The following is a 25,815-nucleotide window of genomic DNA, read 5'->3' as shown; positions in this document are numbered from 1 at the left end:
GAAAGAGTAGAATCTATTATTAAAAAGTTAATTTTTTTTATATAAATTTATATTTTTTATTTTTAAAATAATTATACAATATTTATACACTCACGACTTCAACTATTATTACTCTTTTAATTATGTTGTGCACAGATCTAGGAGTTAAAAGGGGAAGAAATCGAAATCTCAAACATTTTTGCCCCCAGGTGGAGAACTATAGTAAAGAGAGTGTGTGAGGTTTGTTTGGATGATGGGAGGGGTCTTTGTATTGATCTTTTCCTTTGGCAAAGACTGCCACCTATCTACAATCTTGAAGCCCCTCTAATACCTTCTGTAATGGCCAGCTATCTTATTGACAAAAGATAACAGTTTGGGACATGGGTTGGCCAGCTTAAGCTGAGAAAACCCTTGACAAACGGGATGACAAAACAATTGCGCTAACATGCATGCCTTCTTGGCAAGCTCTTACCAAACAATTGCTGTCCAATAGGCCCTCAAGTTCAGAAATCTTATCTCATATTTGAATCAATACATCACTGCACCAATGTAATATTGCGGTATTTAAGTTGTAAAACGGTGATAATGCGAGTCAATAGGCTAGCAATTTGAGTTGTAAAACAGAAAAGGCAAAATCAAGATTTAATTACGTGAACATGTGTAGCCCACAACCACCCCACCCACCACCGCGCCCCCCCCCCCCCCCCCCCCCCCCCCTTCCCAACATATAGTCCGAGTACTGCATAAGAAATACATCGCATTGTCATAGAGGTAGTTCCATTCCTGCTGGGCCTGTCACTACTTTCTTGGTCCAACGGTCATTCCTCCCACTCATACAGTCTTTGACTCTTTTGTCTCTTGTAGTAGGCAAATAATTAAATTCGGTGATGGTCCAACCCCACACACACACACACACACACACACACACACACACAACGGTCTCTTTCTTCCACTTTTCAAAGGCAATTTCCGACAACAACTTTTTGTTCCACACTTTGAACCGCCCCCACCGAATCTCTTATTACAATATGAATTGTTAAACTCCAATCGCTAAAATAAATAAAGCAATGTTTTAAAGATAAATAAATAAACCATATGATCTAGTTGGAAAGCGCACCAAACGATTACAAAACTTGGTCGGAGAGTGACGGTAGTCGCCGGAAAAAATTGGTAGGAAGAGATGGCATGTCGTCACGGAACCTCGGGTGGCGCAGGTAATAGAACCCAGAACCCAACACGAAGACCTTAAACGGCACGGCGTAGAACAGCAGAGAGGCAAATAGGCAGAAAACCGCAAACATTCCAGTAGCCCGCGGATCTCTCCAGCTGAATAAGGCCTCCAGACGCTCCCCTTGTGCCGCCATGTCACCTAGAAGGGTCTGGGCCCTCCCCGCTAGGGCCCGTAACCGATCGTACCTGTTACGAAGAACTTGATCCGCAGATCGCGTGGTTGGGAAGCCATCAAATTCTTCGTCCAGCTCATCGAGACTCACGGATTCCACGTGGGATAGTCTCGGGTCCACGTTGGGTGGCACCCTCTGTCGATACCTGAAGCTCAAGACTATGATCAAGAAGGCGTACAAAAATACGGTGGGGAGCAGTAGATACGGGCACAGCACAATGGCCACGAGCAGCACGTGCACCAAAACCGTGGTGGGCACGTGCACCCAGGTGCGAATTCCATCGAGCCATCGTGCCAAAGTCGCGGCACGTGTTAGGCAACCCACGACACGAAACCAATTGGCCTTGCTTCGCCTCACGCTCCACACGTGGTTGTCGGAGTCCAACATGAATTGGACCACTTCTTCACCCAAGGCTGGTTCGGACCGAGCGAGCCGAGTCGTGACTATCCGCATAGCCGTAAGGCGCAGAATGTTTTGCTGGGCTGGACCCAACGGACGCACGTAATGCATTCGTGGAAGCACTGGGCTGGCGTAGGCTTGGATGAGACTGAGCCACGAGAAGCAAGAAAATCTAATGGCGATCTCGATCTCTCCCATTTTCTTGGCTCCACTAGGCAACAATACAGTGAGGGAGTACGAATTCATGTACACCCGGTTTGTATCGAGCGTCGATAGCCGTATACGTACCTTTCCCATGCGAAAATCTTTTCCTGGCTTCCCGGATTCGTTGCGCTTGTACCTTCCGTTATCAAAGACGCCGAGGGTGAGAACCGTACAAGGATCGTACACATCCCAGGTGTATTGCTCGTTCCACCGTGGATTAAACCGGTCGAGGATCGTACGGGTGCGGACCCATTTGGGCCCATACTTGGCTACCACGTAGGCATCGGTGGTCCCCGGCACACCATCTTTGGTTTTCACTGGGAGTAAATTGGTCGCCCCACGTATCCCAACCTCGAGCAAGCCAATTGGAGCTTTGGCCAGCCGTTTAGAAGAGGCTCGAACATCGCTGGTCACGTGAGCCGCCTCATCTAGCACGTGATACCCGCCTTCTAAACATACTCGCAAGTGTATCCTCCCCATGTACGGACGATTCTCGTCGCCAACCAAATTAAACCATCTAGATTTCGGCTCCGTCTGATCGTCGATCCTCCGCTCAATGCTCGGCACGGGTATCTTGGCATGGCCCACTGACTGCCCACGAGTCGCGTCCTCGACGCTAACAACAAGAAATGGCTCAAACGGCTCAGCCGCCACAAAAACCAGATCATCATTCCATGTTGGGTTAGGCGAACTGGATGGGGGCAAGCCGACCGCTGTCCTGCTCGTCTTAAAAACCTGAGCGCCGAGCTGAGCCTTCACGAAAAGCTCTGGACTCCGAAGCTTAGGCTCGGATTGCGAGCCTAGCTGCATATCCTGGGTTTGGATGACCGTTAGCCTCAGATACCACAGGTTTGGAGACAGGTACGCCTTGGCTCGGGTTTCCGGTATGAATCCGCCAGAATCCGACTGCCAAGCCTCCTGAAAAGCCTCGTCGGCCTGAGTTCCGAACCAAACCGCCAGCATGACGTCATTCCCTGGTGACTTCTCCGATTCCAAAGTGTACCACTGCGGAGCTAAAGGACTATCGGGCGGTACTCGCTTTGGCACCTCCAGCAAATCGAATGATACCATCCCCAGACAGAGGAAGCTCTCTGTGTTCTGATCGTTCTCCTTTTTCTCCTCTTCCCACACGGACACTTCCAGTGAGGTGGAATTCAAGCCCTCTTTATCAAACGCGAACACTTGGTCCCAATCCTTATCACTCTGATTCCCGGTTTTGACACTGTGAGTCCCGATCACGAGCTTGGCGTGAACGGATGATCCCGATTCAGGCTTGGCTCGCTTGGCCTTAACGATGCGTACATAGAGGAACGGCATGCGGTCAACGAGATCGCATGCGCTACGGCTCCGATCGCTGGACAGAGACGAAAGCTCAAGCTCGTTTACACCGAGATCCGCCCGCTTTGCAGTCTCGGTCTTCTCTTTCAGTTGTTTCGCCTTCTCGTTATGTGCAATAGGAGGGTTCTCGACCACGTCAGATGGCGTCGGAACCGGTGACGGAGCTGGATCCTTCTCGGTTTTCGAGTTATCCGGCGGCTGCTCCTCGTTCTCTTTAGCCTCTTCCTTCGGTTTGTCGTCTACTTTCTTCTCCTCACCTTTCTCGTCCTTGTTCTCTTCCTGCTTCTTTGCATCCTCCTCCACCGGCACTGGAGGCGCCGCCTCCGAGTTTTGCTCAACAGGCGGAACCACTGATTCTGAAGCGGGCGGGTTTTCGTCAATGTAACAAATCCTAAGTCCAATCTCTCCTTTAATTTGTGAAAACACGCTCCGCTTCTCTAGAGGATAGTAGACAAGCGCTTCTGAGCCGGACTGCACAAAAGTGCTTCCACCAATCTTTACTTTACCAAGAAAATTGCTTCTCTTGCCGTTCTTCTTGTCGTTGTAAAGACTGATCTCCAAGATTTCGGAGTCCATGGAGTCGATGTCGTGGACGACGAACTCGAGCTTCTCGTCCCATTCAGGGTTGAGATCTCTAAACTTGGTCTTGGTTCGGCGCCTTTGGCCGTCGAAGTCGACAATGGCATAAGCGCTGGCAGTTCCTTGGCCGTCTTTGGGCATTAGATTCTTGGCGTTGCAGACTTGGACGACGAGCTTCCTACCGGAGCTCTCTGCCATGATTTGGGTTCAAACTATGTAAAGATCTCCAGATAGAGAGAGATGAAGGATATGAACAGGAAGTGGTATAGGAGAGGAAAATGAAGGAGATGAAAGAGAGTTGATTGTTTGCGAGTGAGGGAGAGGGGGAGGGAGTGGGTCTGATAATGAAGGAGGAACGGGTGCCAGAGAAGCGCTTTTAAAAGGGAAAGTGGGTGGGAGCGTGGAGAAGTGTACACGTCAGGGATATCGAGTAAAACAAGGGTTGCCAACGTGGCGAGATTTTGGGATGTGGAACTCTATTTACTACTACTATTTTTTTTTTCCCTACTGCATCCGTACAATAATTACGTAACTACGTATTTTTATTTAATAAATTAAATTTATTTTATAATAAAAATAATTTATAATATAACAAATTACATCAACATTGTGAGATTATTTTTGTATAATTTTTTTATGATTATAATATTTTTCTTTTTTTAAAATATTAGTATAAGGCTTTTAAGGCCCGATTTGGATAATACAAATTTTTTATCTTATTTCAATATCCAGACATTACAAATACAAATATTTTTTTATTTTAGATTTTTAATTTTTTTTATCTAATTATTATAACTTTAATTCTTCTACATACAAGCAGATTGCAAACTAATCTATGCATTAATGTTGACATGTGGGCTATTTTATCAGATGCTAATTAAAAAAAATAAAAAAAGAGAAGAAAACATAAAGAAAGGGAAAAAAAGACAGCAAACGTCAACTTCAAACTTATCGTCCCTAAGAAACGCTTCATGAGTTCACAAAGTAATTGTAAGATTTCATTTCCATCTTCTCCATCTGCTACAGATTGGCCGGTGGGATTTGTTGGATTGGATTGGTGCAAGTTCACAACTAGATTTTTTCTTTATAGTTTTCTCTGTCCCTCCTTAGCCGCCTTGTATATAAACAGACCATGTCTAATTCTTGTCTATTTTCTCTCAGATCTCTGGTTGTTTATTGATGATCCGAAAGTTTGTGAGCCATGAAGCATATCCGTTGAATTGCTTCCACTTGGTTTTTTTTTTTTTTTTAAGAATTTTATATCTCCACAATCAAAAAAAACCATCCACAACATTTCATGTAAATAATGCAAGCTCCAAATGTAAAACCTTAGATTCCAGATACATGATTGAAGAAAACAACGAATAAAAATTCATTTAAAAATCTAAAGGTGAGTACTAAAATTAACCCTCACAATTTTTTCTCGATCTAGGGGAACCTCAACGTCTCTATTGGTGATTCCCTACTGCAGATCTTTGCGGTCCTTTCCGTCAACCGTATAACCAATGAAGATGCAGGTGCCGAGGATCTCCTTACTTGTGCCACTGAGATCCTTGGCCATAGATCTGTGAGAAGGGCAACAGCCAATGGAACCACCAAGACCTTAGCCAGATGGTTTTGGACAATGAGCTTGACAATCACGCGGAGGCCCTTCTAGTTCTTGGCCGTCTCCTTGGCTATGTCCTCTACACATCCACCACCTGCGACGAGTCAAATTTCGAAGGCATTGTTGGCTACTCTGTGGCCCTTCCACTTTGTTTGTTTGCTAAGATCAGAAGAGTTGAAGATTTTATTGATTTTGTGCTCATTGGATCAAGTTGTTCAATTGCTAGAGATCAATTTTCCGAGGTTGATTATGGATGGTCTTTAGTTCATTTGTTCTGGGCTGAAAGAAACCTTTTTGTTTTAGTCATTGAGGTTTCTTCGAGTTCTATGAGTTTTGGCTAGAGCTAGTGGGTGAGTAAGCCAAAGAGGATGGACTCGTAGATGAGCAAGCAAAAGACTAGAGAATGAAGCCCTAAAACATTGTCTCCAAAATGATGGTGAAAATCTCTATCAAGGAAAATGAGAAGAGTGAGGGAGAAGGAGAGACGAAGGGAAAAGGATTTCCTCTCCATTGTGCTAAACGAGCCGTTAGCTAAATTGATTGAAAATTACACATCCTTTCCACTGTCTTCATATCTTTTATTTCTAATCAGCACCGTTTCATTAAAGTATACCTTTCCACCTCAGCAGTGGTACGTCTATTGGTTCACAAATCGGCTTATAATAAGACTTTTCCTTACAACTTTCTTAAATTTTTAACAAAATATAAAAAATATTTTAATTTTTTTAAATATCAAAACAAAAATTATATTAAACAATTATATTCTAATAGTATTTAAACTTTATCATATTTTTATTAAATTTTTTCTTTCTCATTTTCTAAAACTCTATAAAACATCTCAATTCAAATTAGTTAACTATTATTTAGAAAATATTTTATTACTATTTACATATTATCTCATCTCAACCAGACCTATCCAGTGTTTAAATATTGTGCAAGTATTTTTAATAAAAAATAGGTTCCAACGAAAAAAATGTGATTCTTTTATAATTTTCAACAATATGATTTTTTTTGACAGACAAAGAACGTATTTAAGAATTGTACGTAATATTAATTAAGTAATATTAAATATAATTTTAAAATATATAAATCTTAAATGAATAATGTTATATAAAACACTCACGTTTTATTATATAATCTGTGACAAATTTATCTGATACGGAATCTTACAACGTCTTCGGTGCCATGTCAGTAATAAAATGAAATGAGGATCATGATCACAACAAATCTAGTCTGGGAATTACCAAAAGATAATTAAATAGTAGGGTGGGATCAAGATCGATTCACTTCATTTGGCTTCTTCTGCTTCTGTATTCTGTTTCTGCTTCCTATGCATGTAATAAAGTAGTGGGCCACTTGCAGCTTAGCTTTCTGCAGATATGAACGTTACTTTGTTCTTGTGCTTTCAGAAACGGATCAGATTAAGAGACTGATTACCAAACATGAGCGTGCACATCTGGTAACCCCATTAATTAGATTAAAAATAACCTGTAATATTATATGAGAACTGTTATATATATATAAAGAAATTATTTAAAATAAACTTATAAATTAATATAATTTTATTATATTAATTAAATTTTATTTTATAAAAAAAGTAACTTTATAATCTGACATATGATATTAAATTACATCAATTTATAAATTTATTTTTACGTAATCTTTTATCACTAAAATATATTCCATGTTATAATGAAGATCGTATGTGACACAAATGTTACACATGAATGTAGTAATTAATGTTGCCTTTATAGTGGATGGCGACTCTTCTGGATCTAGGAGTTTGCACCATAGTTTTGGGTCTGGGTTTAGTTTTTTATTTTTTATTTTTGGGTACGTTGAAATGGTACCGTTGGATGATTGTGTACCTTTTATTCTGTTTTGGGAATATAGAAAATATTGAACTGATTTTTGTACAGAGGAAATTGTAGAATTATTATTATCTTTTCCTTCACATGCATGGTGACTGACTCAACACTGTTTTTCTTTCTTTTTGGGAACTATAAATACTTTGCCAACCCATCGTGTAAGGTGAATTTAATTTCACAAGTGATTTAAAAAGGTTATATTTTATGCTCATGAGATCTGTCAGATTGAGCTTTACTATTGTTTGTGTAAAAGAATATGGACATTTATAAATTAATCACGCATTTTGAGAGAATGTAGTTAATTAGTTATTCAATTGTAATACAATAATCTATCATAATTTCGTGTTTACAAATAGATAAATAAATTAAACCAAATTCGAGTTTAACTGAGTCGATCTCGAGCGACTTGTCGAGTATATTATTTAATTACAAGGTTAGATGATGTTTGAAATGTATTTCAAGTCGACATTGTAAGAAAGAGAGATTAATTAGAGTATTAATTTATATTTCAAACGAATATTGTAAGTCAGATTTCTTCATATTATAGTGGGTTTGGATACTAAATTGGTCTCAAATGATCTGTAAATAATAGTGAAAAAACAGTAAATAGTAACAAAGTAGTCTAGATTAGTTCACTAACCAAACATAGCTAAAAGTCATTTTAAATTCATTAATAAAATTGTAATATATACATTTCGTAGATAAAAAATCCCATAAAGTCTTGATCTAAAAAACAACAAAAAAAAATCATTAAGCCTTGAATTTTTTCATCAATAGTAAATTTTAACATGAATACATTCAACAAATCCATTCGATTTTTTTTCGGTATAACATATAGCACGTTTTTTTTCTTCCTAGAGGTTATAACATTCGAAATACATCAATTTCAACATGCTTTGCTTTCATAAAATATCAACAAAAACATTACAATATCATTTATTTCTTAGAAAATGAATTAATCAGGCTTGATCTACTCTATTTCTAGCATAAAATCATAGCAACCATAACTCAACAAGAATCCTATCATAATGCAATTACATAACAAGAGGCAAGACGATGCCAAAAATGAAAGAAGGCCTAAAACCCCTTATGATTGGGTACATTCAAAATGCTTGCAAAAGGCAAAAGATAGATTTATTCCTCTCTTCTTCCAAGTAGATTGAAAAGTAGATGGACAAAATTTTAGTCCCTCTAAACCGAAGGTTGTAAGAGGTTGCAACATTCTGTTCCCCTCAAGTTTAGAGTTAAGAGGGCTCATGAAAATGAACCAGAAACTTAAAAACTTTCCTGAATATCTCTAAAGCTAATGCTGTACAACGTTCAATCACTCAAACTACAAGTCTATACAAGTAGGAACGGAGTTCCATTGTTGCCATCAGCCCCTCTTACTCGAACTCATTAAGCATCAGCAAGGTCCCTTTAAAACTCATAGCCAGCAATGGTTCCCCGATTAGGCAATTGACATTCGGGATCCAATGAGAAAAATCAGCAGAAGGTTCCTCAATGCCTCAGATGTTCGGTTAAAATTCTGACTTGCATTAGCTCCTTAAGAACACTTGATGCTTTGGAGCACGCCTACCTGAATCAAAAAGGAGAATTTAAGTGCATCTTATAAATAGAACTCACTAAAAATGTCCAAGTGCAAAACCAAGCTGCATTATAATTTCAACTAGGAGGGTGCATCGAGTTCCAGCCACCTATGGAGACAAATATCACAGCAATTAAGCCAACCCCACCAGTTATTGCAGCAAATAAAATATTATCACCACTATGATTACAACATTAAATTCTCTCTCTGACAAACAAGGAAATCTTTTACCTCGGACACTGATTTCTTGTTTCTTTCCGGGATGAACTCTTTCCAAGTAGGGAGCAATTAAAGAATCCAATTTCACCAACCAAAGTGCAACTGCAGATGTTGTTTGCGGTAAAGATGAAAAGGACACAATAATCTCTTGAACGACATTATAGGAAACTTGCTGAACACTGCATTCATATAGCCAGTCCACATTGATGGCACCAACAAAATCAGCAAGAACCTGAGATATTTACAAAATAGAATGAACAAAAATGTGAAGTTCAGAGAACAACAAACTGAAAGATTTACACCCAGGGCAATAATAGCAAAATATAAATAACAGATGAAAAGATAAGATGAAGGGGAACAAAACCTGCAAAATGTCTGCCAAAGAAGAGGTGCGTCTAAGCCGTTTGACCCAGAGCTTATGAGCAGACTTTGTCCAAGCACCAATCAAGGCTTCTTCAGGCATTACTGACTGCACAGGAGGTGGAAAGACTGATATGCATCACACACATACTTACAAAATGGACATTTATTTGGGGAAAACATATAATTTTAATAAGTATTATAATGATAAAAAAAAATTCTTGATCATTATAAGTAATCTTTATTATTTACAGACATTATAACAGGCACTAAATTGATTTAATTTGTAGAAAAGTTGTAAGACCAATACAATGTAGCCTTGTCCCATCTTTTATATACATATATATATATATATATATATGTATATATAAGTAGAATAAGTATTATAATAATCAAGAAAAAGATGACAAATGGCCTGCTTGAAGTAACCGCTGGGCAGGAGAGGTAATACAGTACATACACCTAAGTAGAGAGAGAGAACTGAGCAATAAAATCATAGAAGCTAAAGCCAGAGGGACATAAGTTGGCTGTCTCCAATGGTATAGTGCCTAAAATAAGAAAGACTTAAAGTCTTCGGTGGTCCTAGTAAGGTTTTTGAAGCTTTAGTCATTTTTTTCCCTCCATGTGCACCACATCAGACAAACCAGGATCATTTCCCACAAGGTCTCATTGTGATGGCTACCAAACTGCCCATTCCAGCATGCTAACGGTTCTACCACTCATCCAGGCATCATCCAAAGTAGGCATAAAGGCTTAAGACTACTTGCCATAGAGTGCTGTCTATCACGCAATGGAGTGGAAGATGATCCACAGATTTTTCAATCTTCTTGAGCATCATTCTTTTACCATTGCATGTCTCTTCCTAAGGTTGTTTAGGGTAAGAATCTTCCCAATTGCAAGCTCCCAGCTACCTCGCAATTGAGTGGAAGATGATCCATAGATTTCTCATCCTTCTTGCACATCAGCATCATTCTGTTAACCATTGCATGTCTCTTCCTAAGGTTGTTTAGGGTAAGAATCTTCCAAGTTGCAAGCTCTTTAGAGAGAGTATGTTTTAACTTAAACCTTTTGATCTAGGAAGTTCCTTACTCTAAAAAAAATATAGATACACTAGCACACTCGTAAAGGGATAATAAATATAGACAGATATACAACCATAACACATATGAGTGCATTTTGTGCATGTGCATTTATGTGTGCATGTGAAAAGCTAATAGCAAAATGACAGCCCACCTCAACAGCATGAATCGCAGCTTTTAGTGACTGGATCTGTGATGATAGGACTTTATGCTTTGGGAACATAATATTAGCATCTTCTTTCTCCCTACATGTGGCTGCATGGACGGCATATCTTTCTTCTAAATCAAAGTCAAGCTCAAACGTGATATGGCAAACCCTACAGTGCTTCTCATCTCTCCAATACAGGTCATGACAACTTTCGCATTTAGCAAGTGAATCAAGATACGATCTTTTACCATGTTTTACAGCATTTAGACACGAGTAAAAAGAATTCCATAGCCATGAATCAAATGCTTGTAGACGGCTCCATCTTTCTTCTTGTTCTTCTCCCTTCTTTCCAACATCAAGATAAACAGCCCCAGATGAAGGCAAAGAATCTTTTCCAGTCCCAGTCAGGCTTAGGTTGTCTACGTCAGATACTGGAGAACAACTATTCTCTCTGACCATATCCAGTTCAGAATGAACAGATTGTGTCAAATACCTGGTTTCCGCACTATTTACCATCATTCTACTTGACATTCCCTGGCAAAGAGACATTTGCCGCTTCTCTAAAGATGCAATAAGTAGAGCCTCCCGCTTACCTCTGTCATCTAAAGCAGACAACAAGGTGCAGAAATCCTGCATTTGGATGAAGCAAACACAAGCAAATAGTGAAAGGAAAAATAAGGTGACGAATACAAGAAACACATTACATCATATAAAAAAGGCTAAGAAATATGTTGCTTTGCTTCATATTTTAAATTTTTGAGAAATGAAATTCCCAAGCAAGGGCTATACATTAATAGAAAGGCTCAGAAGAATACCTCTACGGTATCAATCACTTTCCAATGACCATCTTCTGAAGATTCAAAGTAGACCCTCCTATGGCCTGGATCATATCCATTACAAGGGCCCAAGAAGAGCCAGTATCTATTATACCTACGATCAGACCCCAAAAACACAGATTGCATTGGATGCAAATCTAACTCAACTTCTTTTTCTTTTTCTCCTTTGCCAGAGGATCTCTCCTGATAGAACCTTGCCATTGACACTGACGAATCTGCTGGATGAAACTTCAATAATGAATATGCTTCTTTCAAACCATGCAATTGTCCGGCATGGCCCTGTGGTGACCAGGTTAAGCTATGTTGTCTAGCTGATGACCTCTTTAATTTTGCTCCAGAACCATAATGATGGATGCTAGGAACACATTCGACAATAGCATGCATTGGATCCTAGAAAGAGATTAGCTTAATAAGTTCAAATAGTTAATGATTGACTAAACCAAACTAAAATGATATATAAATTACCTCCACCCTGATACTGGATCCAGCAAGAAGAAGATCAGTTAGAGCCACTAACGCATTCAACTTTTCTTCAATGCTTAAATCTGAATATTCACCTTCCATTAATCCTAGCAACCATGCTTCTCCTGGATGGCTCTCATCAATTTCATTGTATACGGTTAGCATGTTACTTGGACTTTTACGACCGCTCGTGTACTTGATTTTTCTTATGTTGGAATTTTCTGATCCACACCCCAAATCGTCACTGCTGCTACATGGACCACTGTCATTAGGATAATCATCAACACTTCCTGAATCCTCAGTATCTGATTGAAATTCATCGACTGCCTTTGCAACATAATTATTACGTAAACGATACGCAAATGATGAGATCTTTTCAAATAAAGTAATATCACTTGAAAGAGTTGAACATATTAAAGACTCCAGATCTTCAGCTGTGCCAGACAGGTTCAACTCAACAATCTTCAAAACAAAATAAAAATTCATCATTAATATAAGTTGCCACTGATATATATATGCCATTATGCCCATAGCAATATTGACAATGGTGACAATGATAACAACAACATGGCCAACATCTCTTCCCTCCAAACAAGTAAACTCCATATTCTGGTAACTCACCTGCAGTGACTTTGCCAAGTCAGAAACTTTCGAACCATTATTTCCTTGTTCTGACAAAACCTTGAACAATTCGCACTTCAAAGTACCGGGGCGTAGACCGTAATTCAGTATTAGGTTCATTTCCTAGATAACACAAACATGGAATATTAAATATGTGAAAACAAAATAAAATTATTTAGAGTAGAGTAAAAAACAGAACCACCAATTGTTTTTTTTTTTGGTGTGGGGAGGGGGAATCCCCAGCTTCTATGACCATTAAAGCAACAAATTCCTATACATAAGAAGATTATGAAGACCTACATTTTTTAGTTGGAGTTTCTACATACATCCAAGGATAGACATCCGAAGAGTGTCCCTCACCACCACCACAGATGTAAAAATGTAAAAAAAAAAAGCGAGGAGGTCCTATTTAGTATGAAATTCAGAATGAAGGGGATATCTAAAAGTGACAAGGCACCTCACCAATCTATTGAGGCTCCAAACGGGGTTAATCACAAATTCTAAATAAGATTTTTTTTGCAAATGATCTAGGAGTTTAACCTCAACTCAGTGAAGTGAAAATTTTTTTGGAGGTTTCTTTATTGGTCTTCTCGAAGGAGATTAATTTTTTTTATTGGCAAAGGGTGTCCGAGAACAGAGTCCTAACTAATCTCAAGGGTGCACAGGCCCTCGGCAAAGAGTTTCCTGCAAGTACACCTCGGGTAATTCAGGGGGAAAATCCCCTAGTCTGATGGCCCTAGAGATTGTTTGCACCCAATAGGATTCAAACCTTAGACCTTGGATGGAGCATACCACTAAGACCAAGACCTTTACCACTTGAGCCAACCTCTTGGGGTTTCAAAGGAGATTAATAGCTACCAAACATGAATTTCATAGTAATCAAGCAAATATAATGAATACTTTTTTTTTTATTTTTTATGAGTAAAAGTAGAAGTTTATTAGTAGAAAAAGGCATAGCCCAAGTACATATGAAGTATACATAGCATACGCCTAATTACCACTAAACACTAATGATGGATACAAGCAAATTATGAAAGTTGTCCCCATGAATCATGAATACTCTTTTTCAAAGGCATGATAATGTTATTATGAAGGAGAAACGTCCATATAGCCAAATTAAATAGTTATGTTTGAAGCAATATAATTTTCTCCATAATTATTTTTTCTTTTTCCAGGTGAGAAAGTACATTGTTCATGGACCAGGTGCCCTACCAAAAGTGGAAGCACTTTCAGACATTTGCGGGTAGAAAACTGAGGGTGATAGCATCTCAGTAGTTTGGGATTCTATTAATATAGGGATGTAGGGAATTAATTTTGATTTTCAAAGCTACTTCTTTAGATATTATGCAACAACTTGACAACCTATGAATTTGTGTACAGTTATAATATGAATTTTGTCTCAGTTTCTAAATGCAAAGCAAGGTTGAGTAATCTTTCAATATGCCAAATAAATCGAGATCTCACGATTGACTCCAACTTGTATGATAGATAAAAACAGGGGGGGAAGCATCTGCAACATCTAAGCTGAAATACTGATTTATCACTTAGTATGAACAAAATGAAGCTTATCTAAATCCAGTGTAACACTGAGAATATATATAAGTTGAATACCCTGCTAAGGGCTTCCCTCCTCAATGCACCTTGCTTTGAACCAAAACCAGCAGCAACTAATACTTGACGCAGTATTTCTGCCCATGTTAGAGGGTTTAATGATCTCTCCCAGAACTCCAGAGCAACTTTTTGATTTTCAACCTGCCAATTTATCAATAGAAGTATGCAATTATTGAGAGCTTCCATTTGAATTCTTCTTACTAAAGGAAATATAAGCTAGTAACAGGAGAAACAAGTAAATCTCACCAAAGTACTACCAAAGAAACAACTCCATTAAAAAATCTACTATATCAACATCTTAGAGAATTTTTAAAATACTATCATTTGTCCACCATTGTATTTTTTATAATTATCATTTGTCCACCATTGTAAAGTTAGTAATTAAATTATAGATCATTAGTACACCACTGTACCACCACGAGCACATGGATCTTTAAAAGGTGTTTGAAGGGGCTTCGGATACCAGGACAAGTATTTAGGAAGAATATTCTCTGAAGGATTAGACCCTATACTAGATGTAGCTTGTCCGTGGTTCACTTCTTTCCTTGTATTAGAGTCCTCTTTTTTTTCTTTTTTTTCTTTTTTTTTTCTTTTTTTTTTTTTTTTAAGTAAGAAAAAATTAGAGTCCTGTTTTTTAATATGAATAAGATGGGGATGTTCTGATGTGTTTGATTGCTATGACATTGAGTCTACCTTTTTCCTTGTATATGACCTATTGTACAGTCTTTTTTCAGGCATTAAAACTAACTGATTTCATCTAGATAGAAATCCTGGCAATTGTACCAAACCATTCTTCCTGAGAAGTGGTCTAATCTAACCCTCTTTTGGCGCCAAGATCTTTAGAGGGAAGGGCATGCATACTAGAACTGGATAGTGAAGAGTCAAGACTAAAGAACCTGCCCCCCGGGTGCTTATTCAAATAGTCTCCGTCAAGCCACTGCTTACAGCCTTCAATAGGATGGGGATTGGCCCATTGGGAACCTAGCCTCTACTCTCTAAAGCTTGCCACCCCTCTCAATTGGTAAAGCTTGAAAAACTTCAATGGCCCCCTGTCCGTACCAGACCATGATGGAAGGCCAAGGACAGGAGGTCATGGTTGGCTCAAAGAGAGTGATGATAAATGACATTAAGGGGATGCTTGGGGAGTGAGATGAGATGAGAATTTTGTGATTAGTAGTAAGATGGTTTGTGAATAGTAGTGAGAGAGAGTTTGAGTTAAGTATTTATTGGGTTTTGGAAATGGAGAGAGAAAAGGTTGAATAAAAAATATTCTAAAGTTAAATTAATGTTAGAAAATTATTTTTTAATATTATTTTTGTTTTGATATTTGAAAATGTTGAATTATTTTTTGTTTTTTATTTTAAAGTTTGGAAAAGTTGTAATGATTAGTTTGAAAATATTTATGTTTGAATTATGTTTGGGAAGGAAATTAGACGAGATGAGATGAGATGGAAATTTTTTCCAAACATCCCCTAAATCAACAATAAAAATAAAATAAAATAAAAAGAAGAAGATAAGATAAATGACATTAAATAGTTTGAAACGAATTGGCAAGGGTCCTTCATTATATATGCTCATGTGTTGTCTCGATTGTTATGGACTGTCATCAAGCTTGAGACACAGCAAATTCAACCAAAGTTAACTATTTTGACTGACTGTTGGTTAAGCCCATCTTAATGTACACATTCTTAAAATTAAAAAAATATATATATTCTTAAAACTAAAAAAAAATAATGGAGAAAGATACTGGTTTTGAAAATTATCTCAACCATAGTTTATTTTTTAAATAAACAAGAGAAGGTTACTAGAGAGGGAGCCTTTGATTTGGAATGTAGGAATCTATTAACGGAGGGGGTGATGGGGACACTGGCAGATTCGCAGTGAGTTACTAGAGAGGGGGAGCCCATACCCGTGAACTGTATGTTACCAAACAAGGCTGGTGTGTCTGATTGGGTTCTACTTATGGTGAAGGAAATTCAACATTGTGTGGGGATGGAGTGTGAGGGCTTTGAGGAACAATTTATGGCTTTACTTACTGCCACAGAAGTGGATCATACTCAGCTTAAGAAATCTGGGTCTCAAAAACAGAGGGAGCTAAAGAGATTTACATGGTCTTTGAATTATGAGGGCAGCTCAAACTGAGATAGATCCAAAGGGAAGGGGATGGTATCTTCTACATGAAGCCCAATTTGTGTCTTGGAATGTCCACCGGCTTAAAGAGGCCAATAAGCGTCTTCGTATAAAAAAAATTGCTTCATGAGTGGAAGGTGGACATAGAATGCTAACAGGAAACCAAGCTGAAATTTATTCCAAGAAGAATTGTGCGAAGTATATGGAGCTGTCCATATGTGGATTGGGTGTATCTTGCTTCATGTGGGATAGAAGGGTGGTGGAGAAATTGGAGGACTCCTTAGGGTAGTACACAGTGGCGTCCTCTTTTAAGAGTACGGGAGATAACTTCATGTGAACTTTTGCAGGTATTTACGGGCCAAACTTAAACAGTACTAGAAGATTATTATGGGAAGAATTAGCTGGAGTATATAGCTGGTGGGACCTTCCATGGTGCATAGGTGGTGACTTTAATTTAATAAGGTTTCCAAGCGAACATTCTGATGATAGTAGACTGCGACTAGCAATGACAAAACTCTCAGAGTGCATTTTTTACTTAAATCTAGTGGACCTTCCTCTTATGGGGGGTTCTTTCACGTGGTCCAACACTCAGACTTGGTCTCGACTGGATAGATTCTTAGTCTCATCGGAATGGAAAATTCATTATCCGGATGTTTGTCAAAAGAGGTTGCCTCATATTTGTTAGGATCATTTTTCCATTTTGCTGGATTGTGGTGGTATTCAAGGAGGACAGCAGTACTTTAAATTCGAAAATATGTGACAGCTGAAAACCAAAGGCTTTGTGGACAGGGTAAGGCAATGGTTGTCTTCATACCAAATTCATGGCACCCCTAGCCCCATCCTTGCAGGTAAATTGAAAGCTTTAAAAAAAGGCTTAAAGCTCTGGAATACTAAAACCTTTGGTGACATAGGGGAACATAACAAAACTAGCAGGGAGGAGCTATAGGAATTAGAGAGGATACAAAAGGACAAGGTTCTTTCTCCATAAGAGATATCTAGGAAGATAGAGTTGATCTCAAAATTAGAGAGGATAATTTTATTAGAGGAGATTTCTTGGCAAAAAAAAAATAAAAATAAAAAATAAAATAAAAAATAAAAAATAAAAAGAGCATTATGGTTGAAAGAAGGGGACCATAGTACGAAGTTCTTTCATAGAGTGGCTAACTCTCATAGGAGAACCAATACCATTGAGACGCTAAATATCGATGGTGTGGATTGCATGGAGGCCCCCATGCTCCGTGAACATATGGCTAATTTTTTTGAACATCTGCTTACAGAACAAGAGGGTGGTGACCAAAGCTTGATAGACTAGGTTTTGAATCTATTGAGCCACAGAGTGTCTCTTGGTTGGAAAGACCTTTCGAGGATGCGGAGGTACACAGTGTGGTGAGAAGAATGGTCAAAGACAAAACTCCAGGCCTAGACAGTTTTTCTATGGGATTCTTCCAAACATGTTGGGATTTAATGAAGGAGGATCTAATGAAGGTGTTCCAAGAACTGTTCTCAGTTGGAAAATTTGAGAAAAGCCTAAATGCAACTTTTATTGCATTGATTCCTAAGAAGATGGGGCATCAGAGGTAAATGATTAATGGCCCATTAGCCTTGTCAATAGGGTGTACAAGATCATTACTAAATCCCAAAATGCATTTGTAAGGGGCAGGTAAATTCTGGATTCAGTTTTTATCGCCAATGAATGTCTGGATAGTAGACTAAAGTTTGGCACTTCAGAATTCTATGTAAGTTGGATATGGAGAAGGCCTATGATCACGTTAACCTACTCTACTTACTTGGGAGGCGTGGATTTGGGGAGAGATAGTGTTTGTGGATCAAATGGTGCATATCAACGGTGAAATTTTCAGTTTTGATAAATAGCAGTCCAGTTGGCTTCTTTAACGGCTCTCGAGGCCTAAGACAAGGGTATCCGTTGTCCCCACTCCTCTTTTTCATTGTTATGGAGGTTGTCATTGTCATGGAGGCACTTAGCAGAATGATCACAGCGTTGGTTAATAATGGCTTCGTGGCTGGTTTCTCAGTCGAAGACCCCAATAGGGGTACTATTAACATTTCTCATTTATTGTTTGAAGATGATACACCAATATTTTGCGAGACAAATCAAAATCAGCTTCGAGCACTGAAGGCACTACGACTTTGTTTTGAAGCAGCGTTAGGTTTGATAGTAAATTTTGACAAATCAAAGTTGGTGCCAGTTGGAAATGTTAGCAACATTCGGCAGTTGGCTAGCATGCTTGGCTGTAAAGTTTCCTCTCTTCCCATGGATTACCTTTTTCTGCCGTTGGGGCTGCCTCGAGGGCTATATCAATATGGGATAAAGTGATTGAGAAAATAGAATTTAGATTAGCAGGTTGGAAGAGAATATACTCGTCTAAAGGTGGTAGGATTACATTAATTAAAAGTACTTTGTCTAACTTATCAACATATTTCTTGTCTCCATTCCCAATTCCAACAAGCATGGTAATCCGAATTGAAAAAATTCATTGTGATTTCCTTTGGAGTGGTGTGGGGGATGAATTCAAATTCCACCTAGTCAGTTGGAACAAGTTATGCATCCCAATCTCTTCTAGTGGGTTGGGTATTAGAAATATGAGAATCTGCAATCGGGTCTTGCTTGGGAAATGGTTGCGGAGATATAATGTGGAACCGGAAGCCCTATGGAAGTCAATGGTCGATTGTAAATATGGAGGTTTGTGTGTGTTTTTTTTTTTTTTTTTTTTTTTTGGGGGGGGGGGGGGGGGGGGGGGGGGGGGGGGGGGGGGGGGTGGTGTAATAGAGAGGTGAGTGGGGCCTATGGAGTTGGAGTTTGGAAGCACATTAGACGCAAGTGGGGGGTTTTTGCTCGCTATACTAAACTTATGCTGGGAGGGGGCTCTAGAATAAAATTTTGGAGTGACATATGGTGTTTCCCTTCAGTTTTCTGGATTGCATGTCAAAAAGAAGCTCCAGTGGCTGATTTCATGGTGCTATCAGGGGAGACCAAGTCCAATGAAATATCAATTTCAGTAGGGCGACCTAAGATTGGGAAGTTGGCAGTTTCGAGGACTTCTTTAGCCTATTGTACTCCGCGAAATTGAGTGGGCAACAAGTTAACACATTGTGGTGGTACCCACAGGTAAGGTACATTATTGGTTCGATCTTTCTACAAATCCTTAACTCACTCGCCGAATAATCAGTTTCCGTGGAGAAAGAGTTGGCAAAATAAAGCACCTCCGAAAGCGGCATTCTTTACTTGGACAGCTACCTTGGGGAAGATTTTGACAACAGATAACTTGAGGAAATGCAAGGTGATCATAGTAGACCGGTGCTACATGTGTAAGACGTCCGGTGGGACTGTGGATCATCTTTTACTATATTGCTAGATTGCTAGAGAGTTATGGAATGAAGTATTCAATATAGTAGAGTTTGCTTGGGTAATGCCCGCCACCGTGGTAGAGTTCTTAACCAGCTTGAAGACTCTAGGAGGTATCCCACAAATCAAAGTCATGTGGAAGATGGTTTCTATATGTATTGCGCGATGCTTGTGGCAAGAGTCCAATGACCGGACGTTTGAAGACAAGGAGCGCTTAACAGAGGAACTTAGATCTTTCTTTTTTAAAACTTTATTCCTTTGGGCCCTAGCTGTAGAATTTAATGGCCTTAATTTTCATGACTTTCTTGTTTCCATTGCTTCTCCCTAGATGGGTTTTATCCCCTGTATATCTTCTTGTGTACTCGGGCTATGCCTATCATTATTAATGCAATCGTTTACTTATCAAAAAAATAAACAAGAGAAATGTCAACCAAGTAAGACTCCCAATCCTTACTAGATCTGGTAGCATACAAATTTTCTACAAAGTGGTTCTCTATGACGCAAAGGGAGGTAGTACAAGTCGAGGGAGGACTAGAGGGAGGGCATAAAAGCCTTCCTCCATCCTCGTAGGATCATTCAGGTGGAGTATTAGTCTTGTGGGAAACAAGGGATTGGGGTAGTTATAGTGACTTGCTTTGCTTTGGGGAGGCGTGTTGTGCCCCGATAGGGCTTGGTGTATATTGGATAAGTTTCTAATTTCTCCCTCTTGGACGATGTTCATTAGGAGCTCTCTATTATGGGCTAGGTGGTTTATCTTGTATACACCCAGTGTACTTGGTTACACTTGATATTAATACATTTTTACTTATCAAAATATATATATATATATAGAAAATCTTGATTCATGCCAGCTCTTTATTGTTATGGAGGACCTTTTCTAAATCAAATCATAGAGAAGCAATGCATGCCCAACCCATTTCACATCCTAGCAATGGCAAGGAAGGCCCATACCTTTTACTTTCAAAATTTAAACGATTCATGCACATTCTACTGTAGTTATTTGTTTATTCTACCAAGATAATAAGAGTATGGATAAAAGCAGCAAATATTAATAGAAAAAGGCTATTCTTTACTAAGTAACATGCTAACTGCTATTATCCGCATGGTTTTATGCTTACCGAGTGAAGTAATGCAAGAAAATTGCAAGATTTGCTCAAATTGGGGGAAAATCCACTACTAAGCTCTGCCTGAACATCAGATATAAGAAGCTTGAGAAGGGCCACATGGATTTTTCCAAGTAACAAGGAATCCTGGAAGGCATGGACAGAGCAAAGATGAAACCAACAAAAGCTAAACTGAATTTCACTCAAATAATATGGTAAGGGATACATGCACAAACACGAAAGGGTTAATTACGTAAAGTTGGATCAGAAATGAGATATAACCTTGTCATGAAAAGCTTGAGCAAACTCATCAAGAGTGAAGGGGCATAAATCAACAGCAACAGCATAAGTATAAAGGAAATGGAAAACCTGCCCAGGAAAAGTCAGCCTTAAATTTTAGCATGATACTTGGAATAAAATCACTTATTACCTATCCAAAAAAAAAAAAAAAATTGCATGATACTTCAAAGTGTAATTCAACGGGAAGAAAGTGCAGCAATCCATAACTTTAGTGACTTTTTTAACAGATTTTTAACAGATTAATTTTCTATACAGAACAATATATGATTATGTCTTGTTTCTATAACACAAGATGATGAGTCTAAAGAAGCATATGATAACCCTCTCTTCAAATGGATGTGCTAATCAAAACATCAAATAAAAGGTAGGAACCAATGAACTTCTTTAGCATAAAGCAAGTGTTAGGCAAGAGTTCTGTTATTCCAAAAACTTCTAAAATCTCTATTTATAGGTCTTAAACATATAAGGGCCAGCCTATGATATATTTTGTCTTTGTTAGGTAAAATAGACATAAATAAGACATTCAAATGCATGCTTTGGAAAAGGCAATGCAAGAGAAAGACAACAGCTATCTTTGCATATGACATATCTGGCATCTATTGAAGTACTAATCAAAATCAGGTTATAATCACTTTTGCACATTACGCACCTTAAATAATTTCTTGACAATCCCTGGAGAGGATTCCCAAGGCTGCATACAGAATGGCTGCTTCATCTTAACAGAATTTGGAGGAAACTCAGCCAGCACATCTGAAAAATCACCAGAAGTTCTTGATACAAACCACTTCAAATATCATGAATATACAATAATAGCATTCAACAAGATGGAAGAGAAACCATCTGGATTCTTCCTCCAAAACCAACCTTTGCAAAGTGAACAACCATGTAAACCATTGGCAGCAAGGTGATCTGAACACCTCAGTGGATTTGGTCCTCCTTGTAATTCTTGCAGCTCCAGCTCTTCATCATCCACAAGCATTGCAACCTGATCAAGATACTCTTGAGATATTTCTCCTTCCAAAGCAAGTTCACATTTCACTTTGTCTGACTGTTTCTGATGCTCATCCCTGTTAGTTTCCACCTGCCATATAACAAGAATTTATATCTTACCACTTCTGTTAATAGAAACCACTCATGTAATAACTTATTAGATACCTCTCTTCTTCTGATGGACTGTTTCCTCTTCTCTTGTGATTTATTTCTTAAACTTCCCTGTTTCTAAATACATCACTAACAGTCAGCCAGCTTTCTCACAGTAACCAAACCATTAATTTACAAAGACAGCCAATCCACAGACACCAGCTCATATAGAAAAGTATATTCACAAAAAAACATGAACTGAAGTAATGACTTACAGCAACAGGAACCTTTTGTCTAGGTCTTTTCTCCCGAAGCGGTGGCTTTTTCCGGGACATAGAAGTTGAGATTGGAGATATATTAGCAACTTCCCCATCAGAAACATTGATACCAGTTGGAAAATCTCCACCATCAGGATTAGTTGCTCGCCAAACTGTCATCAAACCTTTCCCAATGCCATGTTTCGTCACAGGTGCACTCTTTTCATTAGAACCCCGGTGACTTAATATGGCATGCTCACAAACCTTTACAAAGAAAAGTTCCACAAGTTTAAGTGAAAATTAGAAAGTGTGGTGCAATAAGAATAGCCTAGTAGTTAACAACACAACAATTTGCTAAATATGACAATAAAAAATCTTTCTCGACTACCTTTCTCCTTTTGTCTGCTCTTTGGTTGTCTTGGCAACATGGATGGGAATTTTCAGAATCTAAACCAGAAAAGACATTATGAGTTAAATGTTACCTTAGCATACATCTTTTTACAGGTAAAAAAGTTGAATAAAAATATTAGAACGTTAAAAATAATCATAGAATACATAGAACGAGGAAAATTAAGATTGAGAGAGAGAAGGGGGGGAGAAGTAATTCATCAGGACATTTCAAATGGGACACAACCTGTGAAACTGAGTATACGGGAAAAATACCCCTATATAACTTCCAAGCACAAGTTCTTGTGGAAAAGATGTAAAATGAAGAAAAATAAATCAGAAAGTCTACTCCCAGAAAAAAAAAGGCATAAACATTTTTGAGGAAAATAAGACTAAACCAGAAGTTCCTGTAATGCATTTCAGAAGGAATCAATCTACAAGAAAAAATCCCCTATATAACTTCCAAGCACATGTACTCGTGGAAGGGTGTAAAATAAATAAATCAGAAAATCCACCCCCACAAGCGAGACATAGATGTTTCTTGAGGAAAATAAAACTAAATATGAAGTTAAACGAAAATAAAACTAAATCAGAAGTTCCCTAGCACATTTCAGAAGGAACCGACCAAAACCAAAAATGAATATAGACTAAAGACAAAGATCCCAAGCAACCGAATGCTTTAAGAAAAGATGATCCATCAAATCCCTGTCCCTTTTACACGTACACAACCAGTTGACCAAATCTCTTAAGCCTTCTCAAACCAAAGAAAGGCCCCTTTGCAGGGAAAAAGCATGCCAAATCTCTTCTCGTGAGAATTCATAAGGTGCTGTCGCACATGGGCCTTACAAAATGACATCAAGTCAGAAATTTTCATCAGTAGTATGCCATAAACCCAAATTTGGCTCCTGAATCACACACACATTGGACCTTTAGAGGGGCTCAAAGAAAAGTCACGGATTCTATCTTCCAATTCCATGTGATAAAGAAGTTTAGGATATAAATGCATAACTCAAAAACCCAATTCATGTTGCATTTGTGAGCCAGTTTCCAAAGCTTGCAATTCCAACTACGACAATAAGTTGTAAAGTTGCTACCATCAAGTAAAGGAGGATATTGGAAAGAAAGTTAGAAAAAAGATTAAAATATTCAAGCAAGAAGGACGAATAAAAGGAGAGATAGAAAAATAAAGAACAGAATATTTTGACTTATAATTTCTTTTTTGATAAGTAAAATAAAGTCTTATCGAATCGAGTATATAGGCGTTTCCCAGTACACAGGGATTATATGTTGAATTATAATTGAGGCACCAATCCTAGGAATGATATTTGCATATTCAGCCAGTCCATCTGAGTGCTTGTGATCTGTTAAAATGGCAGGTTCATGAGTTGACGTGTTCAGTGTATTAGAACCATCAAATCATACTCAAAAGATAGTTTGTCCAAAATCATCTTATACCCTTGCACAATTGTGGAAACCTGAGGAGATCTTGAGATCCATATTGAAAATATATTGGAAGAGTTACCATTCGTTTTGACTGGCTGCATGATATTGCATACACATGGGAACGCTTGGTTTCTGGATAAGTAGGAACAGAGCCTAAAGACATGTATAACGATTTGGCTGCTTGTGCTCAATTTACAATATCAGCAATCTATAAGGACACCCGAATGACACTCCTTAGAAATCTCAAATTCAACTTTTTTTTTATAAGTTTTTTTTTTTATCGGTTTACTTACATAGATTTTTTTTTTTTTTAATTTATAAGTAGAAATCTCAAATTCAATCATCAGGCAGAACAAGTAACCGATCATCCTAACGATCGTCAAAACTAGAAATACATGTTACACAAACAATCATGCTTTTATTGAAGCAATACAAGAGACAAGCGTCTGGATTATACCTGTAGGAGAGCAAAATGGCCCAGACGGAAGAGAGTCAAATTCCAAGCCAAGGGGAGGGCCATCCTTGCGGAACACTTTCTTCAGAATGTAGTCCGGGGTTAACAGGTTCTGGAGAAGAAAGACTTGCTTCTTTCTCTTCGCACTCTTGTTCTTCGCCGTAGATGGGCGGCTGTATATGGAAGATGAAGGAGTCTCCGCCATACGCATCGAGAGATCTCCTTTAGAAACCTTTGTAGTAGCAATACTACCAGACCCATTCCTTCTAGTAAGAATCGGATGTTTCTTAATCAAAGCCGAATGAGATGGTACAAAAAATCCATTTTCTCTTTTATCCCTCCTCCTCTTCTCAACAAACCATCCCTGGACCTGCTTGTATGCCAATCCCAAAGCCTTGGCATAGTCTTCCATTACCTCTTTAGTAGGATACTTATCCTCTGCGTCAAAAAAAAAAATTATGTTGGGAGTAGTAGACATCTCAGAATAGGAAAATCACAGAAGCATCAAAAAGGAGGAGAGAGGTTATCATAATTAAATGGCGGGTATGGTAAGGATACCTGAGTACAGCCGTTCAAGGGACTGAAGCTGTGACGGAGTTTTCCTTTTCATTTCCATTTGACTATTCCTTGTTCTGTTTCGTTCGGGATAATTTCAAGCAAGCTGCAAACCAAACCCCCACGCACTTACTCTCTCAACCTGCAGGAGCTACCATCAGTGTTTCCATAACAAGCGTGATAATGGAAAGTAGGAAACCATGAAAAAGGAATCAAGAGAGCGTATGCGCAGACAGATAATCCAGGCAGCAGAATTAGCAGACAATATGCTCCCGTTATTTCAATTCATCAGCAAATGAACACAGAGACAGGGGGCGAACGCAATATGAGTTGAGATTCTGCAATTTGAGTCGAGGGAGGAAGAGAAGCAGATAATGAAACGAAGAGAGTGGTCTGAAGAGAGAGAGTGAGAGAGAGACAGAGTAGGGTTTTGGGTTTTACC

General features: G+C 38.6%; 2 protein-coding genes across 4 annotated transcripts; both read right to left on the bottom strand.

Annotated features, from left to right (window-relative positions):
• Window positions 1–945: 945 nt before the first annotated feature.
• LOC122308472 (FT-interacting protein 7) lies at window positions 946–4,257 on the bottom strand. The gene has a single exon (XM_043121819.1). It carries the CDS (start codon window positions 4,098–4,100, stop codon window positions 1,104–1,106), a length of 2,997 nt encoding a protein of 998 aa, XP_042977753.1. The 5' UTR covers window positions 4,101–4,257; the 3' UTR covers window positions 946–1,103.
• Window positions 4,258–8,485: 4,228 nt separating this feature from the next.
• Window positions 8,486–25,815, bottom strand: LOC122308471 (homeobox-DDT domain protein RLT3). Of its 3 annotated transcripts, XM_043121816.1 has the most exons (18): window positions 25,608–25,814; window positions 25,377–25,515; window positions 24,822–25,256; window positions 22,923–22,981; window positions 22,553–22,798; window positions 22,353–22,415; window positions 22,062–22,278; window positions 21,847–21,947; window positions 21,180–21,266; window positions 20,913–21,044; window positions 14,301–14,441; window positions 12,690–12,812; window positions 12,072–12,530; window positions 11,586–11,996; window positions 10,777–11,400; window positions 9,548–9,652; window positions 9,196–9,415; window positions 8,486–8,955 (listed from the first exon to the last, which is right to left on the bottom strand). In XM_043121816.1, exons 2-18 carry the CDS (start codon window positions 25,432–25,434, stop codon window positions 8,915–8,917), a joined length of 3,522 nt encoding a protein of 1,173 aa, XP_042977750.1. In that variant the 5' UTR covers window positions 25,435–25,515; window positions 25,608–25,814; the 3' UTR covers window positions 8,486–8,914. The 3 variants fall into 3 exon arrangements, with proteins under 3 accessions (XP_042977750.1, XP_042977751.1, XP_042977749.1); XM_043121817.1 differs by having other exon boundaries at window positions 8,486–8,951; window positions 25,377–25,815; XM_043121815.1 differs by having other exon boundaries at window positions 25,377–25,814.

The sequence above is a fragment of the Carya illinoinensis genome, chromosome 4 (assembly GCF_018687715.1).
Source record: "Carya illinoinensis cultivar Pawnee chromosome 4, C.illinoinensisPawnee_v1, whole genome shotgun sequence".
NCBI classification, from domain to species: domain Eukaryota; kingdom Viridiplantae; phylum Streptophyta; class Magnoliopsida; order Fagales; family Juglandaceae; genus Carya; species Carya illinoinensis.
The sequence above is the reverse complement of the archived record's forward strand: the minus strand, read 5'-3'. Positions and strand labels throughout refer to the sequence as shown.

Coding starts and splice junctions, on each gene's coding strand:
- LOC122308471 (XM_043121815.1), bottom strand. CDS start 25,434: ATGGAAATGAAAAGGAAAACTCCGTCACAGCTTCAGTCCCTTGAACGG. Junction 14,442..20,912: donor TTCTTGCATTACTTCACTCG/GTAAGCATAAAA, acceptor ATAAATTGGCAG/GTTGAAAATCAAAAAGTTGC. Junction 12,813..14,300: donor GGAGGGAAGCCCTTAGCAGG/GTATTCAACTTA, acceptor TGTGTTATCTAG/GAAATGAACCTAATACTGAA.
- LOC122308472 (XM_043121819.1), bottom strand. CDS start 4,100: ATGGCAGAGAGCTCCGGTAGGAAGCTCGTCGTCCAAGTCTGCAACGCC.